The sequence below is a fragment of the Ceratotherium simum genome, chromosome 13 (genome assembly GCF_057802395.1).
Source record: "Ceratotherium simum simum isolate JZ-2026a chromosome 13, ASM5780239v1, whole genome shotgun sequence".
Classification (NCBI taxonomy): domain Eukaryota; kingdom Metazoa; phylum Chordata; class Mammalia; order Perissodactyla; family Rhinocerotidae; genus Ceratotherium; species Ceratotherium simum.
Genome location: NC_141912.1, coordinates 33,139,650 through 33,158,399, shown reverse-complemented (window position 1 = coordinate 33,158,399; position 18,750 = coordinate 33,139,650). Strand labels below are relative to the sequence as shown.

The 18,750-nt window shown below is 50.5% G+C and overlaps 3 protein-coding genes across 3 annotated transcripts; 1 reads left to right on the top strand and 2 right to left on the bottom strand.

The window, feature by feature from the left end:
• Positions 1 to 1,494: 1,494 nt before the first annotated feature.
• On the bottom strand, positions 1,495 to 4,004 carry HSPA1B (heat shock protein family A (Hsp70) member 1B). The gene has a single exon (XM_004424341.3). The coding sequence runs from the start codon at positions 3,795 to 3,797 to the stop codon at positions 1,872 to 1,874; it is 1,926 nt and encodes a 641-aa protein (XP_004424398.1). The 5' UTR covers positions 3,798 to 4,004; the 3' UTR covers positions 1,495 to 1,871.
• An 8,085-nt stretch (positions 4,005 to 12,089) lies between these two features.
• On the bottom strand, positions 12,090 to 14,517 carry LOC101392936 (heat shock 70 kDa protein 1-like). The gene is given in 4 exon segments (XM_004424342.3): positions 12,090 to 13,188; positions 13,191 to 13,401; positions 13,404 to 13,497; positions 13,499 to 14,517. Coding segments are annotated over 4 exon segments (1,920 nt in total). The 5' UTR covers positions 14,305 to 14,517; the 3' UTR covers positions 12,090 to 12,379.
• Positions 14,518 to 14,912: 395 nt separating this feature from the next.
• On the top strand, positions 14,913 to 18,430 carry HSPA1L (heat shock protein family A (Hsp70) member 1 like). The gene is made up of 2 exons (XM_004424343.3): positions 14,913 to 15,007; positions 16,172 to 18,430. The coding sequence occupies exon 2, from the start codon at positions 16,185 to 16,187 to the stop codon at positions 18,108 to 18,110; it is 1,926 nt and encodes a 641-aa protein (XP_004424400.1). The 5' UTR covers positions 14,913 to 15,007; positions 16,172 to 16,184; the 3' UTR covers positions 18,111 to 18,430.
• The last annotated feature ends 320 nt before the right edge of the window (positions 18,431 to 18,750 follow it).

Here is an 18,750-nt window from a genome sequence, read left to right as displayed (position 1 = left end):
TTGATTTTCTTGGAGAGTAAGAATTTATTAAAAGTTATTACAACTTTAATTTGATGTTGGAGTAGATACTTCCAGGCTCAGTGTTGGGGAGGAAGGAGGTTGCGATTCCATCAGGCTAGAGAAAGTATTAAGGACATCTAACTGCTCTGGCAGGAAGAAGCCCCTAGGCAAGGGCTTGTGTGGGAGGAAAGCCCCATTTTCCTATCTTCCCAGCTCTATGCTGTGTGCACCTTTTATCTCCTTTTCTCACTTCATGATTACATTTATTACTTTAAATTGCTATTGTTTTGAGACTGTCCATAAAAAGGACAAAGAGAGTACTGATCCTTAAAACTGGAGCAAAACCATCACTTTGACCCAGACAGGAACAACCCAGTGCCAACAGTGTCAGGCAGTGTGGAAAAAACCCTGGCTTCCAAACCATCACTTGTTGCTAATTTTGCCCTGGATGTAGTTGAAGTGACCACCTGACATGCTAACCTATGGAAAAAGCTTTAGAATACCTGATGTAGAGGGTGGTGGGATGAGGATTTTTGGGGTGAAACAGAGGACCTGGCCCATTCCTCTTTTATTGCCATGCCCCCACACTTTCAGTAGCTCACTTCCGCAGACTCTCACTTGGATAACTGCAGCAAGGGCGACCACAGCTGAAGATGTTGCTTGTCTACATCACATCTCCGCTCAAAATGATCTCTTAGAACTTGGGAAGTAACGCCATTCAGACAATATGCTTTATTTTAAAAGGAGGCAACCAAAACTGAGAGAGACTAAATTTGCACTTGGTTACCTAGCTGGAATTTAGAGCCAGAGTTTGAATCTGCATCTCATTTTTGCTGTTCTGTCCACCCCGAAACTTATTTATAACCTAAATAAAAGATTCACAGGTCAGAAGTGAGAAACGAAGCTCAGGGCTCTGCACACATTAAGTGCAGGACGTTAAGGAACCATGAACCCCTCTCACCACTGCCTTTAAACCCACACTAACCTCTCCCCCCTAAAACTCTTCTGCAACTCCCTTCCTTACTTTTCCCTAAAACAAGCCCCACCCCAATCAAAATGGAGACGAAGAACTTTCGTTTTCTAACACGGATGTCATTTACCACCTACAGTTAAGTCCCAACAAAAACAGCCATGTGTGCCTCTCTTCAGAAGTACTGTCCCTGGGGGCCAGCCTGGTGGCATAGTGGTTAAGTTCACACTCCCCACTTCAGCGGCCCCGGGTTCGCAGGTTCGGACCCCAGGCATGGACCTACACACGGCTTATCAAGCCATGTTGTGGCAGGTGTCCCACATAAAATGGAGGAAGATGGGCACAGATGTTAGCTCAGAGGTAATCTTCCCCAGCAAAAAAGAGGAGGATTGGCAATGGATGTTAGCTCACAGCCAGTCTTCCTCACCAAAAAAAAAAAAAAAAAGCAAAAAAGAAGTACTGTCCCTTTCACAGTCTATGGAATTCAGACATTCCAAGAAGAGTCCATTTTCCCTCCCCAAATATAGACTCACATTTTTTCTTTATTAGACACACATTTTTAACATTTTATTTTTCATCCTTAAGTACACAAATTACAGAAAAAAACATTCCATGACTTTTGGTATGTTTACAAAGCAAAAAATAGGACAGAGGGTGGCAGTGTCGATTCATTCAAAAGGAAAGAAATCCTTACAGTACCAACTTAAATGCAAGAATTCTAAAGAACACATTGGTTATACCACAAAGAAATAACGAAGACATGCAAATTATCAGCTTACAACCGACTTTAGAATGAACTGAAATAGTAGAGAACTGACAGTAGAAAAGATCTAAGGCAATGGCAAGGTCCTTAGGTCTCCTCCACCTCAAAGACGAATAGGGAAAAACGAAGGTAAGGCCCCTAATCCACCTCCTCAATGGTGGGGCCAGAGCCAGAGCCACCCTTGGGGGCCTGAGCCCCAAAGCCACCAGCCCCGGGCCCACCCGCCCCCTGGTACAGTCCAGTGATGATGGGGTTACACACCTGCTCCAGCTCCTTCCTCTTGTGCTCAAACTCGTCCTTCTCGGCCAGGGTGTTGGCATCCAGCCAGGAAATCACCTCCTGGCACTTGTCCAGCACCTTCTTCTTGTCGGCCTCGCTGATTTTGCCCTTGAGCCCCTCATCCTCCACAGCGCTCTTCATGTTGAAGGCGTACGATTCCAGGGCGTTCTTGGCAGACACCCTCTCGCGCTGGACCTCGTCCTCTGCTTTGTACTTCTCCGCCTCCTGCACCATGCGCTCGATCTCCTCCTTGCTCAGGCGGCCCTTGTCGTTGGTGATGGTGATCTTGTTGGCCTTGCCGGTGCTCTTATCCGTGGCCGTGACGTTCAGGATGCCATTGGCGTCGATGTCGAAGGTCACCTCGATCTGGGGCACTCCCCTGGGGGCCGGTGGGATGCCGCTCAGCTCGAAGCGCCCCAGCAGGTTGTTGTCCCGCGTCATGGCCCTCTCGCCCTCGTACACCTGGATCAGCACCCCAGGCTGGTTGTCCGAGTAGGTGGTGAAGATCTGCGTCTGCTTGGTGGGGATGGTGGAGTTGCGCTTGATCAGGGCAGTCATCACGCCCCCCGCCGTCTCCAGCCCCAGCGACAGCGGAGCCACGTCCAGCAGCAGCAGGTCCTGCACGTTCTCAGACTTGTCCCCCATCAGGATGGCCGCCTGCACCGCCGCCCCGTAGGCCACCGCCTCGTCGGGGTTGATGCTCTTGTTGAGGTCGCGCCCGTTGAAGAAGTCCTGCAGCAGCTTCTGCACCTTGGGGATGCGGGTGGAGCCCCCCACCAGGACCAGGTCGTGGATCTGGGCCTTGTCCAGCTTGGCGTCGCGCAGGGCCTTCTCCACGGGCTCCAGGGTGCTGCGGAACAGGTCCGAGCACAGCTCCTCGAAACGCGCCCTGGTGATGGACGTGTAGAAGTCGATGCCCTCGAACAGGGAGTCGATCTCCAGGCTGGCCTGGGTGCTGGACGACAGGGTCCTCTTGGCGCGCTCGCAGGCGGTGCGCAGCCGCCTCACGGCTCGCTTGTTCTGGCTGATGTCCTTCTTGTGTTTCCTCTTGAACTCCTCCACGAAGTGGTTCACCAGCCTGTTGTCAAAGTCCTCCCCACCCAGGTGGGTGTCCCCGGCCGTGGCCTTCACCTCGAAGATGCCGTCGTCGATCGTCAGGATGGACACGTCGAAGGTGCCCCCGCCCAGGTCGAAGATGAGCACGTTGCGCTCCCCCTTGCCCGTCCTGTCCAGCCCGTAGGCGATGGCGGCCGCCGTGGGCTCGTTGATGATCCTCAGCACGTTCAGCCCCGCGATCACGCCCGCATCTTTGGTGGCCTGGCGCTGCGAGTCGTTGAAGTAGGCCGGCACGGTGATCACCGCGTTGGTCACCGGGTAGCCCAGGTACGCCTCGGCGATCTCCTTCATCTTGGTCAGCACCATGGACGAGATCTCCTCGGGGTAGAACGCCTTCGTCTCCCCCTTGTAGCTCACTTGCACCTTGGGCTTGTCGCCGTCGTTGATCACCCGGAAAGGCCAGTGCTTCATGTCCGACTGCACCACCGGGTCGCCGAACTTGCGGCCGATCAGCCGCTTCGCGTCGAACACGGTGTTCTGCGGGTTCAGCGCCACCTGGTTCTTGGCCGCATCTCCGATCAGCCGCTCGGTGTCCGTGAACGCCACGTAGCTGGGGGTGGTGCGGTTGCCCTGGTCGTTGGCGATGATCTCCACCTTGCCGTGCTGGAACACCCCCACGCACGAGTAGGTGGTGCCCAGGTCGATGCCGATGGCCGTGTTTTTAGCCATGCCGGTGCCCTGCTCTCTCGCCCCGCGCTGAGCTTCAGACCTGAGGACGGCGAACGGGATCCGCGACGAGAAGCTCGATTCTTTCGGAAGCCCGAAGCTGAAGGCGCAGTGTCCCCCTCTTCGTCCTCGGAGGCAGTGGGTCTGCGGAAGCTGCGCTCACGGAAAAAACCGCAAGGGCTATCACCTCTTTGCAGGCTCGCTGTTTCTCCCCGGCCGGGCGGCTGTGTGTTTATAATTCTCCATCCAACCCCTCCTTTTCCCTCCTCAGCCAATCAGCGAGCTGGGCGGGGCTGCAAGGTCGGGAATATTCCAGGGGTTTCGCCTCGCCTCCCGCCCCCAGGCTTTCTGGGACCAATCAGCGTCTTGGGTGCTGCCCCTCCCAGAACTCTCCAGACTCTTCTGGGATTCACGGGAGGGGACGGGAGTCCTAAGGGGAGGGGGGCGAAGCCCTGGGAAGAATGGTTGTTAACTGAACTCCGCCCACCCAGTCTCCAGCTCTCCTGCGTTGCTGGCCTTCATCCACTGCGTTTGAAATTGACAGGGAGGGTCGGCACTAAGCTAGTAATTGTAGGGCGGTGAGAGGCTTGTGAGGTTGAAACTAGTTTTGTGGTTTAATGTAGGATTAAGGGCCACAGGACTCCGGGGACATCCAAAATACAGAAAGTTCCCGAGTTTCTCAGAGATGGTGGGGTATATGTGAGCCAAAGACACTCTGATTGGACCGTGCCGCTGACGGATGGGGGCCGCGTTTAGGCTCGCTCCTGGATTGGCCCGATGGCCTGGGCTGCCTAAGGATTGCCTTGGCCTTCCGTGGCGTTTTTTCGTATTTTAGATTTAATATGGAAAGGAGAAGGAAAGAGACAATGCAGTATAGTTTTTCACATTTTTAACCCACACGGATGGAATGTCTGGGGATGCGGGAATTTGAATTTTCGAAAGAAAAGCAATCAGGTAAACAGGCGGTTCTTTAATCTGGAGGAGACCGTCCCCATTGCCCAAGAAGGAACGTGCTCGGTAGGGGCGGGACCGCCAAGCCCCTTTGTCTCGGGCGTGACAAAGAAAAAAAATTTTCCATGGAACTTCCTTCTTTAAGGCTGTCTTTAAGGCGTTTGGGCCTCTTCCTTTCTCTCATTTTTTCTCATCCTTCCCAGCTTGGGGTCCAGGCCATTCCGCTCTCCTTTCTGCATTCTCAATTCCTGGTTCAGCCTGGGATGCTGGGTAGAGCCAGGGTTAACCTCAGAGTCTCGAATTCTGTCTTCTGCCCTGTCCTTGCAGCCCCTAGGTTGTCCACCACTTCTGAATAAAATACAAGGGGGTGGGGCTGTTAAAGTCTCAGTCCTCTTTAACAGCATCATATGCCAGCCACAGCTGGTTGGCAGGTGGCCCATTTTAAGCAAACAGGTCAGGATGATGCTGTAAGGTGGGAAGGGCTGGCTGGACCCAGGTTCTAGTTCCAGCTCCTCTAAAACTTCAGGTTATTTGCCCTGCACTTAATTCACCCACTTAGTTTTTTATCCTAGATTCCAACTTCCTGTGCATTACCCTCCTTCCTGTTTTAAATACAATCACATTTGGTAATTTATTTTGGCCGTTTTTTCTTCATCTTTTGTGGGCATGCAAGGCCACCAGTTAGGTGCCTGAAATGAAAATGTGAGTGACTTTAAAGCAACAGTACAGGGTCCACAAGCCCTCCCAAAATACACTCTGCTATACCTACATGTCTTGAGCACAGAAAATTTAAGGGCACAGGTGGGAGGCACAGTTTTTGATGAAGGGAAGAAATCTTGCTTTTGAACACTTGGCTGCATTGGCATTGTTTATGCATAGACACGCCCCTGTCCACCATTCAGTTTTTTATTCTATAAAAAATTAGGGGGTCCGGCCTGGTGGCGCAAGCAGTTAAGTGCGCGCGCTCCGCTGCGGCGGCCCGGGGTTCGCTGGTTCGGATCCCGGGCGCGCACCGACGCACTGCTTGGCAAGCCATGCTGTGGCGGCGTCCCATATAAAGTGGAGGAAGATGGGCACAGATGTTAGCCCAGAGCCATCTTCCTCAGCAAAAAAAGAGGAGGATTGGCAGATGTTAGCACAGGGCTGATCTCCTCACAAAAAGAAAAAAAAAAAAATTAGGGCATTCTGTTTTGTATTCTATAATTTTCTCAGACTGATTTGACATTGCAAAAAAATTGCTTTAACAGTTCTGTGTGTGTTTGTGCAGGTAGCTGATTAACTTTTTTTACATTCAGATGTGGCTCTCTAATGAGTCACCTCCTTAATCTAGTCAAACTGGTCAAACTTAAGGAATTTTCCATTTCTTTATGCAATCTCTGGCTGGGGATTCCCCAGACTTCCATTTTAGCTACCCAGTGTATCAACACTTCTAGAGACCCTTATTCTCACCACCACCCCCACCACCACCACCAAGCTTCCTTACCATGAGCTGCTACCAGCAGCATTTCTGGATTCACTCCTTCCTTCTCTCCAAATCTGCAATTTAGAATACTTCTCTATTGGCTTAAAGCAAAGGGCATCACTGTCTGCACTGCCTGGCAGGTAGACATGGTGATAGGGCCTCACATCTTGCTGCCGCTGGGGTAGGCAGAAAAAGATCCCCCAGAAATGCTGTTTTCCAAGAATCAGTCAGCTACACACTATAGTTGACTCACTTTTTGCGTTAACTCTCTCTCTGTGGACTGGCCTGGAAACCTAAACATCTATATCCTTTTTCCATTTCCTGACAAGGAGAGAGTGTCCTGAATTTTGTCTTTCCTTTTGCACTGGATGCTTCCCAAGGCAGAAACCCAGTCACCAGTTTAAATTGGTGTCTAAGGTGACTATAAGTACCCCAAGAGATTTTCCAGAACTTAGATTAATTTTGGAATTAGGTTTTTGTCAAGTTTGGCATTTGGAAGATCAAGGCTCAGATTCCCCAAACTGGAGGGGCTGTCAGGTACTTTTAAGGGTGGGGGACTGGAGAGGGAGTGCCAGGAACGCTGACTACTGGTGGCAGGAAGTGTGGGGGAGGGGAGCCTTCCTCACCCTAAAGCTGCAGGATCTTTTTTCGTCTCTCTCCTTTTTCCTATAGTTTCTCAAACAGTACTGTTTACTCGTCAATTGTATTCGTTTTAAAAGATGGTATAATTCTAAGTTTATCCAGAAGAAAGCAAAAGACGCAATTGATAACAAACCTACAGCCAGGCATTTTTACCAACCAAATGCTAAAGGCTTCAATGACCTGGGAACCCTACGGAATTCCAACAGCATGGAAAAAAACCTGAGAAAGGGAAGATCTGGGTTTGCAGCTGGACTCTACTTCTGTGTTGAGGCTTTTTTCTTTTTTTTTTCTTTTTTATTTTTTTAATTTTTTGTTTATTGCAGTAACATTGGTTTATAACATTGTAAAAATTTCAGGTGTACATCATTATACTTTTATTTCTGCATAGATTACATCATGTTCACCACCAAAATACTAATTACAACCCATCACCACACACATGTACCAAATTATCCCTTTCACCCTCCTCCCTCCCTCTTTTTATTTTTTAACAATAATTTTTAAGTTAACTAAATTACACACCTCTATAAGCTCATCTCTAAAATAGAATTAACAATATCTATTCCATAGGATGGTAGTATCAAGGGTTAATAAGATAATATAAGGCTTTAGTTCAGTGCTTGTAACAAAGTAGTGCTCAAAAGTTTGCTCCCTTCTCCCTTCTTTTGTTTGGGTCCGGTACTCTCAGTTCTCACCTCTCAATCATTCTTATTGAGGCGTTTAGAGGTTGGGCACTGTGGCACTCCTTTCACTTTACTATGGAAACTATCTTAAGATTTTAAGGCAGAAGCCATTCAGCCAAAACTTCTCATTTTAAAAGACAAGCACAAAGGATGAGAGGTTCAGTGGCTTGGTCTGGTCTCACAGACAGGTAATTACAGAACCAGCAACCCAACCTACACGTCCTCATACTCCCTATTTTGGACTCCTCCCAATACTGGCACATCCATCTGATCACTTCATTCTCTAAAAAGAGGACAACAAATGGCCACTGCAGGGAGTGAAGAGTGAATGTCAGGGCTCTGCGCGCATTAGGGACACCGTGGGGGTATGTGACCACAGAGGCACTCCCCTCCTGGCTGCCGCTTCTGACTCAGGACAATCCCCCGACAAGCTCCTGCCTTTCCCACCCTTCCAGCTTCTGCCAGCCCGGCCTTCCCTTCCCTTCATAGCAATACTGCTAGATCAGAAAGAAGGGAAAGGAGGGGGAGCGGTTACCAGGGCTAGGTTGGCACATAGTGCACAGAGTCTTCTGGAACTAAAAGTAAAGCCATGACTAACCTTGATAATCTGGGGCAGGGTTGTGGGGGTGGGTAGGGAGCCTTGGGTGGGGCAGTTAGTTTGTTCACGAGTGTTCCTACGAGTCAGTCCCCGCCTTCAAGCCCAGAAAGCTCCAGAAAGTTCTCAGCACAACTCGAAGCAGGGGGAAGGAGCTGCAGGCAGCCAAACTCTGACCCACAGCGCACGGTCGGGTCGGGGGCGGGGCCGCAAGGCGCGGGGGCCTGACGGCCGGGCTGGCCACAGAGCTGCCTGACCGCTCCTGGCGTTTTTGCGATGGTTTTTTTTTTTTTTTCCAAAACGAGATTAAAGGAGGAAAAAAAAGAGAGAGAGGCCTTTAGAGTTTCTCTCACACAGCTAACTTATTAGACGAAAACGTTGGAAAGTTTTGTAACTCATACAACTAAGCCAGATGAATTGGGGGGCCAGACGCGAGAAGGGAAGGTCCCCACAGCCCGAGGCGGGCGCGCTCCGGGCTTGGCGGCGGCGGGCGACAGATAGGAACGTGTGGGTTTCTCTCTGCCGCCGCCTCCCCACCGGCTCCGGTCCAGTGTTCCCGGGGGAACGTTCGGAGGGGTACAAAGGTCGAAGGCCCTTAGATGTGATTCTCGCCTTCTGGACTCCTCTGTCTCCCCAACCTGGGGCCTGCCCCCCTCCTCCCCTCCGTTGTGCCTTCTCCGATTCGTGGCTGGGCACCATACGGGCAGGCGCGGGGTGCGGCGGGTTGTCCTCGGCCCCCTGAATGCGCCCTGCTGCCCGACCCTGAACGTCTTTTTAATGAGCCGTGCTAGGAGAGGGCGAGGGACTGGTGCGGTTGCTCTGTCCCACTGAACTGCATAAGATACCTTAGGGGTGACCCAAGGGGACAGATTTAGGGTGATCAGAGTGAGGGATGACAACAGGTACGGTTTCTTATTCCTGCCGTTGTCACCCTGTTAGAAATCGCCAATATTGTCTCTTCACCTGAAATAACCCCGTCTCCTCTTAACCGAAAGCCCATGTTCCTGCCCACTTCTCTCCCATTTATAAAATAATTTTGTTGACAAAACTCTGCTAAACGCCAAGAATAACAGTAAATATATATGTTACCAATAAAACATTATCTTAGGGTCAAAAGGCATATAAAATCGGTCGTCTTACCATAGCCACCTGCCTTCTGAGGGCTGGCATATGAAGATAGGAGGTGAGGGGCCGCCCCATGGCTTAGCGGTTACTCTGCTACTGGGGGCTACTGGCGGCCCAGCGTTGGATCCTGGGCGCATACTGATGCACTGCTTCTCTGGCCATGCTGAGACCACCTCCCACATACAGCAACTAGAAGGCTGTGCAACTATGACATACAACTATCTACTGGGGCTTTGGGGGGGGGGGCGGGGGGGGGGAGGAGGAGGATTGGCAATAGATGTTAGCTCAGAGCCGGGCTTCCTCAGCAAAAAGAGGAGGATTAGCATGGATGTTAGCTCAGGGCTGATCTTCCTCACAAAAAATAAATGAAGATAGGAGGTGAGATTGGAATCAGGGAAAGTATTCTATTTAAAAACTTCTTGCCAGTTTTTCCTTGATGCATCTCCCTTCCCCCAAAGTTCCTTCTGCTACCCAAAACATCACTGCTCCAGGGATGGCACTGCATTCTCTTTGCTATTTCTAAAATTCCCTCAGCCTTGAGGTCTCCTTGAGCTTATTAAGTGATTATTTTCCAAGTACTCTGTGCAAAGGTATGCAGGCGATAACATCTCATACTGATTCCTTAATAAAACACCTACTCAATAACTTTGACTGATCTAGCCATAGGGACTTTTATTTTCTCCAAGGTTATTTCTGGAGATTTCCGTAACTTCTTATCAAAGGTGTTTCATAAGTCCTTCCCAATCTCCACCCTTTTCTACCCACCCTCCCCATCTCCCACCACCTCCCCCCCAAGTAGTGGTAGTGGCTGCTGGTTTGAAAAGTCACTGTCTTATCTGCAGATGACAGTCATAAATGCTCCTGCTGCAGCTCTGAGGGACGGAGGAGGTCCTGGAGCAAATGCACATCCCCATGAAGATTGATTTACATTGTGGGTAGAGTCCACAGTGCTACAGTTCAACTACCTTGGGAGTGAAATGTGCCTTTATAAGCTGGCCTGCAAGCCTTAACATTTCTTAGATTTCCATTTCCAAACTTCCAGGGTGAGGTCTACCTGTATGTACCATTCCTATAATACTAGATTTTCTTCAAAGGAAAGTATTTAGTGAAAGGTTTGGTGGCCTCTGAGGTGCACATAAGCTCACAAATGCTTTTATGGAATGTTGATACAATTGACTTTTTTTGTTTTTGTTGTTGAAGTGAAATTCACATACCAAAATTAACCATTTTAAACTGTACAATTCAGTGATACCTAGTACACTCACAGTGTTGTGCAACCATCACCTCTATCTAGTTCCAAAACATCTTTGTCACCCGCACATGGAATTGGTTTTTAAAGGGGCTCACTCCTCAAGCCCTCATTGTGCCAGGCCTTTCCCAACAAGAAGGCTGTGGAGGGGATTAGTTCTAAGATGCTGGCAGCTAGGGCCTTTTTAAAACTTCTCAAAGGGAAGGAAGTGCATGGCAAGGAAGCCTATAGTAAGTCTTCCTGGTACAGGACTGTGGGTTTTTTCCCTCCCCTAACTGAACAACTACTAAACTTTTATCATCAATCCTATTGTTTCTCTGACATAATTGTTTAGGATTATACAGAGTAAAGGCAAAATGGGTATAGATTGTGAAACTTAGGGTACAAACATAACCCAGAACCAGGCATGCACAAACTGAAGCCCTGTGGACTCTGAGCAGCATGGCAAAAACCGGTAAGACCTGAATTGGAATCCAGGTTCAACATCTTTGCCAAACTGGTGATTCTTTTTTTTAACCTTCTAAATAATTTTAGTTAACCTAGTAACTTTTTTTTTAATATTTTTTTTTAATTTATTTTTCCCCCAAAGCCCCAGTAGATAGTTGTATGTCATAGGTGCACATCCTTCTAGGTGCTGTATGTGGGACGTGGCCTCAGCATGGCCGGAGAAGCGGTGCGTGGGTGCGCGCCCAGGATCCGAACCCGAGCCGCCAGCAGCAGAGCGCACGCACTTAACCGCTAAGCCACGGGCCGGCCCAAACCTAGTAACTTTTAAGTCTCCCCATATGTTCACCTGTGACAGTCAAAGCACTACCTAAACTCAGTGTGGTGGAATGAGGATTAATAAACACAGACGGCCCCAGGGCAGTGCCTGATACATAACAGCACTGAAATATCAGGGTCCTTCTGCTGCTGGGGCACCAACTCTCAATGACACTTCCCTAAGGTACTCACTATGTAGGTGACCACTGCTAGCAATGTGGCATTTCTATCACAGCATCCTTTTAGAAATAAGAATAGACTGAGGTATCAGGCCAAACCCTTTCATTTTTTAAGGATGAGAACTGGGGACCAGAGTGGCTAATGCACTGTGCATACATAACAAGACAGTGCTTGAACTCATCTCCTCACTACCAATTTAGGACTCGCCTTCTATTTCATGCTGAATCCAAATTAAATATCAGGCTCTGAAATATCAGGTGTACTTACAGGAACGAGTAGCCATGTCCTTCCATCTAATTGCCTCTCCTTTTTCCCCTGCTTCTCCAGGAACACCCCCAGCCCCAAGCTCCTTCAGGCCACCCTTAACACAGGGTTGACGCCCTCACCCACCTTGAAGCCACCATGCCAGTGGCCCTTAACTTTTTCTGTACCCACAAACCCAACCCACTCAAAATAACAGGTATTTTATTTACTCTCCCAAGGATAGTATTTGCCTAAAAGAAACTGATCACAATACAATATATAGCCTTATTTCTCCAGATCCCAGACCTAAGAAGCAAACTGTCATTCAATTTTAGACCCTGTAAAAAAAAATAACCTATGCAAACCCTTCTGACCTTAAATTAAAACAGAGGCAAACAAGACGTCACTCCAATTATTGAGTTTATTTACTTTGAAATAACCAGTTAAAAAGAAAACAAAAGAAAAAGCACAAATTTGGTACAAGTATTACCAAACGGGAAATGGACAAAAGATGGCAGTATAAATTCATCTCTACATTTAGACTCGGGGGAAAAAAATGCAAGTTCATAACTTCCCCAAAGGAGACAGTTCAAATTTGCAAACAGCTTGATGAAAGGCGGATATATAAGGCAATACCAAGTCTTGCATCCCAACCGTCTCCATAACAAACACAAGCACTGTGAGCAAGTACTCCTAATCCACCTCCTCAATGGTGGGGCCAGAGCCAGAGCCAGCCTTGGGAGCCTGGGCCCCAAAGCCACCGGCCCCGGGCGCACCCGCCCCCTGGTACAGTCCAGTGATGATGGGGTTACACACCTGCTCCAGCTCCTTCCTCTTGTGCTCAAACTCGTCCTTCTCGGCCAGGGTGTTGGCATCCAGCCAGGAAATCACCTCCTGGCACTTGTCCAGCACCTTCTTCTTGTCGGCCTCGCTGATCTTGCCCTTGAGCCCCTCGTCCTCCACAGCGCTCTTCATGTTGAAGGCGTACGATTCCAGGGCGTTCTTGGCAGACACCCTCTCGCGCTGGACCTCGTCCTCTGCTTTGTACTTCTCCGCCTCCTGCACCATGCGCTCGATCTCCTCCTTGCTCAGGCGGCCCTTGTCGTTGGTGATGGTGATCTTGTTGGCCTTGCCGGTGCTCTTATCCGTGGCCGTGACGTTCAGGATGCCATTGGCGTCGATGTCGAAGGTCACCTCGATCTGGGGCACTCCCCTGGGGGCCGGTGGGATGCCGCTCAGCTCGAAGCGCCCCAGCAGGTTGTTGTCCCGCGTCATGGCCCTCTCGCCCTCGTACAGCTGGATCAGCACCCCAGGCTGGTTGTCCGAGTAGGTGGTGAAGATCTGCGTCTGCTTGGTGGGGATGGTGGAGTTGCGCTTGATCAGGGCAGTCATCACGCCCCCCGCCGTCTCCAGCCCCAGCGACAGCGGAGCCACGTCCAGCAGCAGCAGGTCCTGCACGTTCTCAGACTTGTCCCCCATCAGGATGGCCGCCTGCACCGCCGCCCGTAGGCCACCGCCTCGTCGGGGTTGATGCTCTTGTTGAGGTCGCGCCCGTTGAAGAAGTCCTGCAGCAGCTTCTGCACCTTGGGGATGCGGGTGGAGCCCCCCACCAGGACCAGGTCGTGGATCTGGGCCTTGTCCAGCTTGGCGTCGCGCAGGGCCTTCTCCACGGGCTCCAGGGTGCTGCGGAACAGGTCCGGGCACAGCTCCTCGAAAGCAGCGCCCTGGTGATGGACGTGTAGAAGTCGATGCCCTCGAACAGGGAGTCGATCTCCAGGCTGGCCTGGGTGCTGGACGACAGGGTCCTCTTGGCGCTCGCAGGCGGTGCGCAGCCGCCTCACGGCTCGCTTGTTCTGGCTGATGTCCTTCTTGTGTTTCCTCTTGAACTCCTCCACGAAGTGGTTCACCAGCCTGTTGTCAAAGTCCTCCCCACCCAGGTGGGTGTCCCCGGCCGTGGCCTTCACCTCGAAGATGCCGTCGTCGATCGTCAGGATGGACACGTCGAAGGTGCCCCCGCCCAGGTCGAAGATGAGCACGTTGCGCTCCCCCTTGCCCGTCCTGTCCAGCCCGTAGGCGATGGCGGCCGCCGTGGGCTCGTTGATGATCCTCAGCACGTTCAGCCCCGCGATCACGCCCGCATCTTTGGTGGCCTGGCGCTGCGAGTCGTTGAAGTAGGCCGGCACGGTGATCACCGCGTTGGTCACCGGGTAGCCCAGGTACGCCTCGGCGATCTCCTTCATCTTGGTCAGCACCATGGACGAGATCTCCTCGGGGTAGAACGCCTTCGTCTCCCCCTTGTAGCTCACTTGCACCTTGGGCTTGTCGCCGTCGTTGATCACCCGGAAAGGCCAGTGCTTCATGTCCGACTGCACCACCGGGTCGCCGAACTTGCGGCCGATCAGCCGCTTCGCGTCGAACACGGTGTTCTGCGGGTTCAGCGCCACCTGGTTCTTGGCCGCATCTCCGATCAGCCGCTCGGTGTCCGTGAACGCCACGTAGCTGGGGGTGGTGCGGTTGCCCTGGTCGTTGGCGATGATCTCCACCTTGCCGTGCTGGAACACCCCCACGCACGAGTAGGTGGTGCCCAGGTCGATGCCGATGGCCGTGTTTTTAGCCATGCCGGTGCCCTGCTCTCTCGCCCCGCGCTGAGCTTCAGACCTGAGGACGGCGAACGGGATCCGCGACGAGAAGCTCGATTCTTTCGGAAGCCCGAAGCTGAAGGCGCAGTGTCCCCCTCTTCGTCCTCGGAGGCAGTGGGTCTGCGGAAGCTGCGCTCACGGAAAAAACCGCAAGGGCTATCACCTCTTTGCAGGCTCGCTGTTTCTCCCCGGCCGGGCGGCTGTGTGTTTATAATTCTCCATCCAACCCCTCCTTTTCCCTCCTCAGCCAATCAGCGAGCTGGGCGGGGCTGCCAGGTCGGGAATATTCCAGGGGTTTCGCCTCGCCTCCCGCCCCCAGGCTTTCTGGGTCCAATCAGTGCCTTGGGTGCCGCCTCTCCCAGAACTCTCCAGACTCTTCCAGGGCTTGCTGGGCTGGCACGTCCTCGGGAACGGGGGTGAGGGTGGGGTCCCGGGATAGGGGCGTGGGGCGGGGACGTTGACGCCTCATTCCCTCAGTCGCGTTACAATGGAGATGCTGCCCCTGACCTCATGGGCCAGTATGGAAGCAGGATGATGGGACAGGAGCGGGCTCAAAGTTGTAGGGCGGGGCGGGTGGGGGTGGGGGGACACTGGCTGTGCGGTTTGGATGTTAAGGGATCCCTCAATTAGAGGGTTCCAATCCGAACATTAGCAAACTGGATCGAAGGCTGCGCGATACTAGGTAAGCCAGGAGGGCTCTGATTGGAAGGGGAGCTGGTAGATCCTTGTTTGAGAAAGTGCTGGGAGGATGTCTAGTTTGTTTAAGTCTAAGGTATGGGGGAATTGGCCAACCAGAGAAGGGGGATTCTTTGAGGAGCGCCAGGGTAGCTGGGATTGGTCACAGCTGCAGGACAGAGGTGGAGGAGCCTGTCTGTCATTGTATCCAGATAACAGTTTTATTCTGGAGAAAGTTAGAGAAAGATACCTCCTGGCTTGCTCTACTTCACCTGAGAAAACTTGTGAGGGCTTGATTGGGCTCCTAGGAGCCCTCTTCCAACTGGCCCAAATGTACTAGAGGGTAAAGGAGGGCAGGAAGCCAGCTTAACTCGTGTGGAGATTAATGACTGTGAGGAGACCAGAACATAAAATAATCTTCGTTCAGCAGGAGACAGGTACAATCTCATAATAAAATATATCACAGACATAGGAACAGGACAGTTGAGTAAGGCCCTGTGAGAAATTGAAAACAGTGTGCACCCACTGCCTCCCACTTCCTCCCAGTTGGCTAAGACCACTTTTGTCTACCTTGTTCAAAAAGCACTCTGCCATGAAAGCAGTGCCTGGAAGAGATATTTGTACACACAAAAGATTCTTGTACACCAAGTTCATGAAGTGTTACTCACAATAGCCATAAGATGGACTCATCCCAAGTGTCCACGGAGGGAATGAATGAATAAACAAATATGGTCTATACATACAATGAATATTATGCAGCCTTAAAGAGGAAGGAAATTCTGACACATGCTATAAACAGATGAACTTTGAGGATATTATGCTAAGTGAAATAAGCCAGTCACGAAAAGAACAATAGTGCTTAATTCCACTAATGTGAGGTACTTAGAGTAGTGAGTTCATAGAGACAGAAAGTAGAATGGTGGTTGCCAGGGCATGGCGGGAGGGGGAATGAGGAGTTGTTGAATGGGTATAGAATTTCAGTTTTGCAAAATAAGAAGAGTTCTGGAGATTGGTTGGACAACGATGTGAATGAACTGACTATTGATCTATACACTTAAAAATGGTTAAGATGGTAAATTTCATGTTATGTGTCTCTTACCACAATTAAAAGTAATAAATAAATAAAATTTAAAAAGCACTCTGTCAAAATTTTCTCATTCTTTCTCCTCAGGCCTCGGAGAACCATGGCTGCTGCTAAGGGAATGGCCATCGGCATTGACCTGGGCACCACCTACTCGTGCGTGGGGGTGTTCCAGCATGGCAAGGTGGAGATCATCGCCAACGACCAGGGCAATCGCACCACCCCCAGCTACGTGGCCTTCACAGACACTGAGCGGCTGATTGGGGATGCGGCCAAGAACCAGGTAGCCATGAATCCCCAGAACACTGTCTTTGATGCCAAACGTCTGATCGGCAGGAAATTTAATGATCCTGTAGTGCAATCAGATATGAAACTTTGGCCTTTTCAAGTAATCAACGAAGGAGGCAAGCCCAAGGTAATGGTGTCCTATAAAGGGGAGAAAAAAGCTTTCTACCCTGAGGAAATTTCTTCCATGGTACTGACTAAGATGAAGGAGACTGCTGAGGCTTTTTTGGGCCACCCTGTCACCAATGCTGTGATCACTGTGCCAGCTTATTTCAATGACTCTCAACGCCAGGCCACCAAGGATGCAGGTGTGATTGCGGGTCTCAATGTTCTAAGAATTATCAATGAACCGACAGCTGCTGCTATTGCCTATGGCTTAGATAAAGCAGGTCAGGGAGAGAGACATGTTCTGATCTTTGATCTGGGTGGAGGCACATTTGATGTGTCCGTCCTGACCATAGATGATGGGATTTTTGAGGTGAAGGCCACAGCCGGGGACACCCACCTGGGGGGGGAAGACTTTGACAACAGGCTTGTGAGCCACTTTGTGGAGGAGTTCAAGAGGAAGCACAAGAAGGACATCAGCCAGAACAAGCGGGCTGTGAGGCGGCTGCGCACCGCCTGCGAGAGGGCCAAGAGGACCCTGTCGTCCAGCACCCAGGCCAACTTGGAAATTGATTCACTTTATGAAGGCATCGACTTCTACACATCCATCACCAGAGCCCGGTTTGAAGAGTTGTGTGCAGACCTGTTTAGGAGCACCCTGGAGCCTGTGGAGAAGGCTCTTCGGGATGCCAAGATGGATAAGGCTAAAATCCATGACGTTGTTTTAGTAGGGGGCTCCACCCGCATCCCTAAAGTTCAGAGGCTGCTGCAAGACTACTTTAACGGCCGTGATCTCAACAAGAGCATCAACCCCGATGAGGCGGTGGCCTATGGGGCTGCAGTACAGGCAGCCATTTTGATGGGGGACAAGTCTGAAAAGGTACAGGACCTGCTTTTGCTGGATGTGGCTCCCCTATCCCTAGGGTTGGAGACGGCAGGAGGTGTGATGACTGTTCTGATCAAGCGCAACTCTACCATCCCCACCAAGCAGACACAGATCTTCACCACCTACTCAGATAACCAGCCAGGGGTATTGATCCAGGTGTACGAGGGCGAGAGGGCCATGACGCGGGACAACAACCTGCTGGGGCGCTTTGACCTGAGTGGAATCCCTCCTGCACCTAGGGGAGTTCCTCAGATTGAGGTGACCTTTGACATCGATGCCAATGGTATTCTCAATGTGACAGCCATGGACAAGAGTACAGGCAAGGCCAACAAGATCACCATCACCAACGACAAGGGCCGCCTGAGCAAGGAGGAGATCGAGCGCATGGTTCTGGATGCTGAGAAGTATAAAGCTGAAGATGAGGCCCAGAGAGAGAAAATCGCTGCAAAAAATGCCTTAGAATCCTATGCTTTTAACATGAAGAGTGCTGTGAGTGATGAAGGCTTGAAGGGCAAAATTAGTGAGTCTGATAAAACAAAAATACTGACTAAATGCAATGAGGTCCTCTCATGGCTGGAGGCCAATCAACTGGCTGAGAAAGATGAGTTTGATCATAAGAGAAAGGAATTGGAGAAGGTGTGTAACCCAATCATCACAAAACTCTACCAGGGAGGATGCACTGGGCCTACCTGTGGTACAGGATATACGCCTGGAAGGTCTGCCACAGGCCCCACCATTGAAGAAGTAGATTAATCTCTATCTGAGGCTGGAGGGTTCTAGGGTGCCTTAAGATCAGTTATGTCCTCCTTCAAACATTGTTATGATTCTTGAATTGACTGGACCTGAACCTACGTTACCATCTCTTTGGGATTCTGATGGAGGTGTCTCATATACCATCTTTCCACACTCCAACGTCTGTTTTTGACCCTGGAATGAGACTTTTAGGAAAACTAGGCCCCTTTTTGAACCATCTGATGAATTTGAATGTCTGTTATTTATTTATGGCCTCCCCAACTTTCTTCTTCCTGTGTGGATGGTTATTTGTCACTCAGTAAATTTGTTCCTAAAGCATATTACTTCTGGTGTCTTTAGACTGTGAGTGTATCTTGAAAAGTAAGGAAGAGATGAGTTCCTGGAGAGAGCGTGTGTGGTTTGGCTATGAGCTAATTGTGAATGATTAAGCTGGTAAGGGCAAAGTATTTGAATTTTCATGAGCTAATTATTTCAAGCAGGAAAATAACTTATGACCATCAGGCACCTTTAGCCCCAGCTAGAGCAGTTGCTAACTGTGATTACTGCTTATATTCAGTGATAGACTGGTTTAGGTGATAAGCGGGGTGGGCAAATTTCTGCTTGTTGTCCTGATGTCACTTATAGGTGGGGTCTGGGAGAG